The 4298-nt window shown below is 36.6% G+C and overlaps 1 protein-coding gene across 1 annotated transcript in view; it reads left to right on the top strand.

The window, feature by feature from the left end:
* Positions 1–43: 43 nt before the first annotated feature.
* Positions 44–4298, top strand: part of LOC107040598 — a 14721-nt gene continuing 10466 nt past the window's right edge. The window contains exons 1-3 of the mRNA XM_015260737.2: positions 44–364; positions 2238–2715; positions 3544–3811. Of these exons, the coding sequence (XP_015116223.1) occupies positions 2328–2715; positions 3544–3811 (656 nt within the window). The 5' untranslated portion in view covers positions 44–364; positions 2238–2327. The remainder of the gene's footprint in view (positions 365–2237; positions 2716–3543; positions 3812–4298) is intronic.

Below are 4298 nucleotides of genomic sequence, written 5' to 3'. Positions count from 1 at the left end.
CCCCCCCGATAATGACCTTCCACACGAGTTAAAACAACTGTCAGAATGAGTAAATAATTTACGAGTGAAATTGTGAAGAGTTTGAGACATTCGTGACAGGTGTTTCCGGACAATTGTGCGTTAACCACTATTTCCACGTTCAACGTTAATTAATTCAGAGTGTTTTACTGACTAATCACGCGAGATAAACATTTCGACGATTAAACACAACGCTTTTACGCCCGCAACATGCAGACTGTTCCATTATACTTGTTTATTCCACATCTCAAACCGAAAGTTCCTAGTGCTTCGACAAAATCCACTCAGCAAATACCGCGTGTTCACCCTCCGACAGACTGCTAATTGAGAAAACTCATGACTTGACGTAAGTAAAACTCAGCGAAAAAATTAAAAATGGGAAGTAAAAATAGACCGCCTCAGGAAACGCATTTCCTTCAACTCATTATACTTTCATCATGGAAATTCATCTGGAAAACATTCACCGGGGGCTATCCATCCACCACCGAATTTTCCACACTTTCATCCCTCTTATTATTTCAAAGTGTAGTAGTAGGTCACGGGGTTGGAGTTACTCGTAGTAGTTCTACTGTAGCATGACCTGATATGTATACTACCTAGTCAGCAGTGCAGGGGGGGGGAGGAGGATATGGTAATATCGGTGGATATTGTTTTTCAGTTATCTAGAGGGAGAATAAATGAACAAATAGAGTTGATGCCGCTGAAGGGGATGAAATATCAGAGAGAGAAAGGGGTGATATTAATGAAATACTCGTGAATTGTCTGATAATGAGCTGAAGATAAAAATAACAGTTATTTCATTGAAACTGATGTAACACTGGGTTTTGTCTGTCACACTGACAGGAAAAATTAGGTTTGTCAAGAGAATTTTATTTGAACCGTCATTTGGTTGTTAACTTTCAAATAAATATGACGCATTTTTGTAGTGAACATCAGTTATCTCTTCTTGAGGTACATTTAATTGGAAGAAATAGAACTTCTCTAGATTGCAGTTTTGTTCATTTGTCGTAATAATGGGAGTATTTGATTTTTTTCTAATTGAAAATTTGCTGTTCCAGGAATTCATTAATTTACATAGAAATAAAAATTATTCTTAGGGGAGGGCGGGATAATATGGAGATCTGGGGTAAAATGGACACTCAGAAAATTTACGAAAAAAATTGTTTTTTCAACATTCAAATTTTTGAAAATTGTTTCATTGGGAAATTGGACACTTGATAAATCCGTATAGGATGGGCTAAAATGGACGCTCATCATATCCCCATTTAGGCAGCCCATTTTAACAGCCCATTTCGGAGATATGATTTTTTATTTATTTTTTCGTTTTTTTTTTCAATAACTCCAGTTCTATTCACCCGATTTTTATTTATGATGCGTCAAAATTTTCGATTTTCTACTATCTATAAGAACTTTTTAAGTATTTTTTTTTCAACCCCTAAGTGCTCATAATGCCGAATTTTTTAAAAAGTTGAAAAAATTGAATTTTTAAAATTATGTGTCGTTTTATTGTTCTGATCTTTTCAGTAACTCTTGTAATAAAAACAAGTATTTTGAGCCGTCGTACAAGTTGGGTTTTGTTCTAGATCTATTTTATTTTCAATTTTTTCTTCTCAAAATTCCACGAATTTGGTCAAAATACCCCAAAGTGGCGTTGAAGTGAATTTAAATGTTCACTTATATGTTACATATTTTTTTGATACATAATCGAAGTCGTTTTGGGGAGTTTTGGCCAAATTCTCGGAATTTCGAGAAGAAAAAATTAAAAAAGAAATAGATCCAGGACGAATCCCAACTTATATGACGGCTCAAAATACCTGTTTCGATTACAAGAGTTACTGAAATCAAGATGAGATAAATAAAACGTCACATAATTTTGAAAATTCAAGTTTGTCAATTTTTTTTTTTTTTTGAAAATGCGGTATTATAAGCACCTGGGTATTGAAAAAAAAATTATCCAAATCTTCTTATAGATGGTAGAATATGGAGAATTTTGAGCGGTCATAAATAAAAATCGGCTGAATAGAACCCGAGTTATTGAAAAAAAACGAAAAAATAAAAAATCATATCTTCGAAACGGGCTGTCGAAAAAATCTGAAAAAATCGAGATCAATACTCAAAAGGGTGAGGGTCAGCCGTTGACTCATTTGGTACGGAATACCTCATATAATACTCGTGCCAAGAGAGAAAGACATCTCCATAAAAATAATTTTTTCTATCAGTGCACAAATGACATTTAAATGGCGAAGAGATAGCAGTAGTTGAGTAACACCGATGATCTCGGTGTTGATTATCGTTTCACCCCCGAAGATATGACGGTTATGCCTTCTGGATCTGATGTTGCTGATAAAGCGGTTTCCACTGAGGACGCCTCGGAGATGGTGCACCTTGATGCTGTTCTTGCTGTACTTGTTGAAACGAAAATAAAGGCCATTAAGAGGGCCTCGTTGAGCTCATCCAGGGGCAAGTGGCCCAGTGCACCAGCTAGCCCGAGAAGGCCGAGATTAATGTCCTCGTCGACGGCCTCATCATCCCAGAATCGCAATCATCAGGATCATTTTGATATTAAACATTTTGATAGGGGCGATATGGAGCAGAGACGCAAGAGTTACAGGCACAGGCGGTACGACTCAGCACCGTGTCAACAATTTATTGATGAGATCGATGGACCAGGTCAGCAGGGGCACCAGAATGCAATAGGTAGATTTTTGTTTTAGAGAATTTTTTAATTTTAAAAAGGTTTTCAAATGGTTTTTTATATTGATGAGGAGATAATTCAGTAGTTGGGGAGGTGTTTCAAGATCTTTTTTGTGACTTGTGACATTTTTTCCTGAATTCCCATTCCTGAAGTGACAAAATGACTTGTGAAATTTTTTCCTGAATTCCTTCATTACCGAGATAATTCGATATTAAGAGAAGAAAAATTGAAATTAACGGATGAATGATTTGAAAAATTCTTCACAAAATAAATGTAATTGATAAATATACATACTGTTAAAATTTTTCATCAATCAAATCCAATAATTCAATAATCAATCAAATTATGAAATAACGAGTCAAGTAAAAATCAACTTTAACGTAATTCCACTTCAGAAAAAAAAAAACTGACCTGTGGAAAATGAAAGACAGTTTTATGAATTGAATAATGCGGTGTTGATGTGATTCTCAAATCAATACAAATGAATAAATCATCAATAAATCAACGAAATAAATTCCTCAGTCTCACGAAAATTTTGAATCAATCTCGCTCTGAATGATACACCTTTACATGGATTAATGTACCCCCACTTCATGTACCCATTGTACATAAAACCGTTCTATTCTGTGCTGAGGGGAAAGTGGCTGTGACCGTGAATCCAAGAGAAAAAGTTGTTTTTAAAGAATTCCAATGAATAGAGCAATGATTACAAGAGTAATCCACCCATAAATTGCATTTGATTTATCGGTCCTTCGTGCAAATACTCCATGCTCACTGCATCGCACAAATAATTTGACAGTTTTGCAAATGCTTTCATGAATTCAAAATAGCCGACAAGGAGTCAAAAGCCCGAAGAAGAGCATCAGAAATGATACATCGAAATCCGAAGAAAAAGCGTCGCTACTCCCGTCGGATAAGTTCCCACGTACTCCAGGGTATTGACTCACCCATCGAACTCCCCGAGCTCCTCGACGTTGATCGTCTCCACGACGATTTAACACTGATACATTACGAGAGAACCCGCGAGGCACTGAGCGACAACGGAGATTTCCCGAGTATACACCAAAGTGCCTACGTCTCCCAAAGTGCAGCACATCTGTAAGTTCATCATTAATTCTTCCTCTGAAAATTTCACAACACTATCGATAGTGTAGGTTTTCCCACTCACTTTGTAATTCTGTTCTGCGCGCGATTGTCCCGTTCTCTCCAATGAAATTGCTAATGAAAGAGCTAACGGCTCAATGTTGATAAGGACTAAAGCATCGGTAGACTGTGTCCCTACAAAGTAGAGATGTGACCTAGTTTTGCGATACAGCATTTCTCGATTTGAAATATAGGATTGCACAAATACAGCCACTGATTCTTGGTCTATTTATATTTTCACGGAGTTTTCAATATCACGAATGTTCATTTTCTCATTTATCGATTTATTATCAAACTCTTCACTGGTTGGAAATTACTTTGGAAGGGGCCTTCAATTGAAAACCCGAGTTGAAGACCCGAGTTTGTAGCAAAGATGTCAGACAAGATATGAATGTTTTTTTGGGCTCAAACGAAAGAGCGGGTCGAGAAATGGCGTGCTAGG

This window comes from Diachasma alloeum, unplaced genomic scaffold (assembly GCF_001412515.2).
Source record: "Diachasma alloeum isolate Michigan unplaced genomic scaffold, Dall2.0 Dall_scaffold_00339, whole genome shotgun sequence".
NCBI classification, from domain to species: domain Eukaryota; kingdom Metazoa; phylum Arthropoda; class Insecta; order Hymenoptera; family Braconidae; genus Diachasma; species Diachasma alloeum.
Note: the sequence above shows the minus strand (reverse complement) of the source record. Positions and strands in the feature narration are given on the sequence as shown.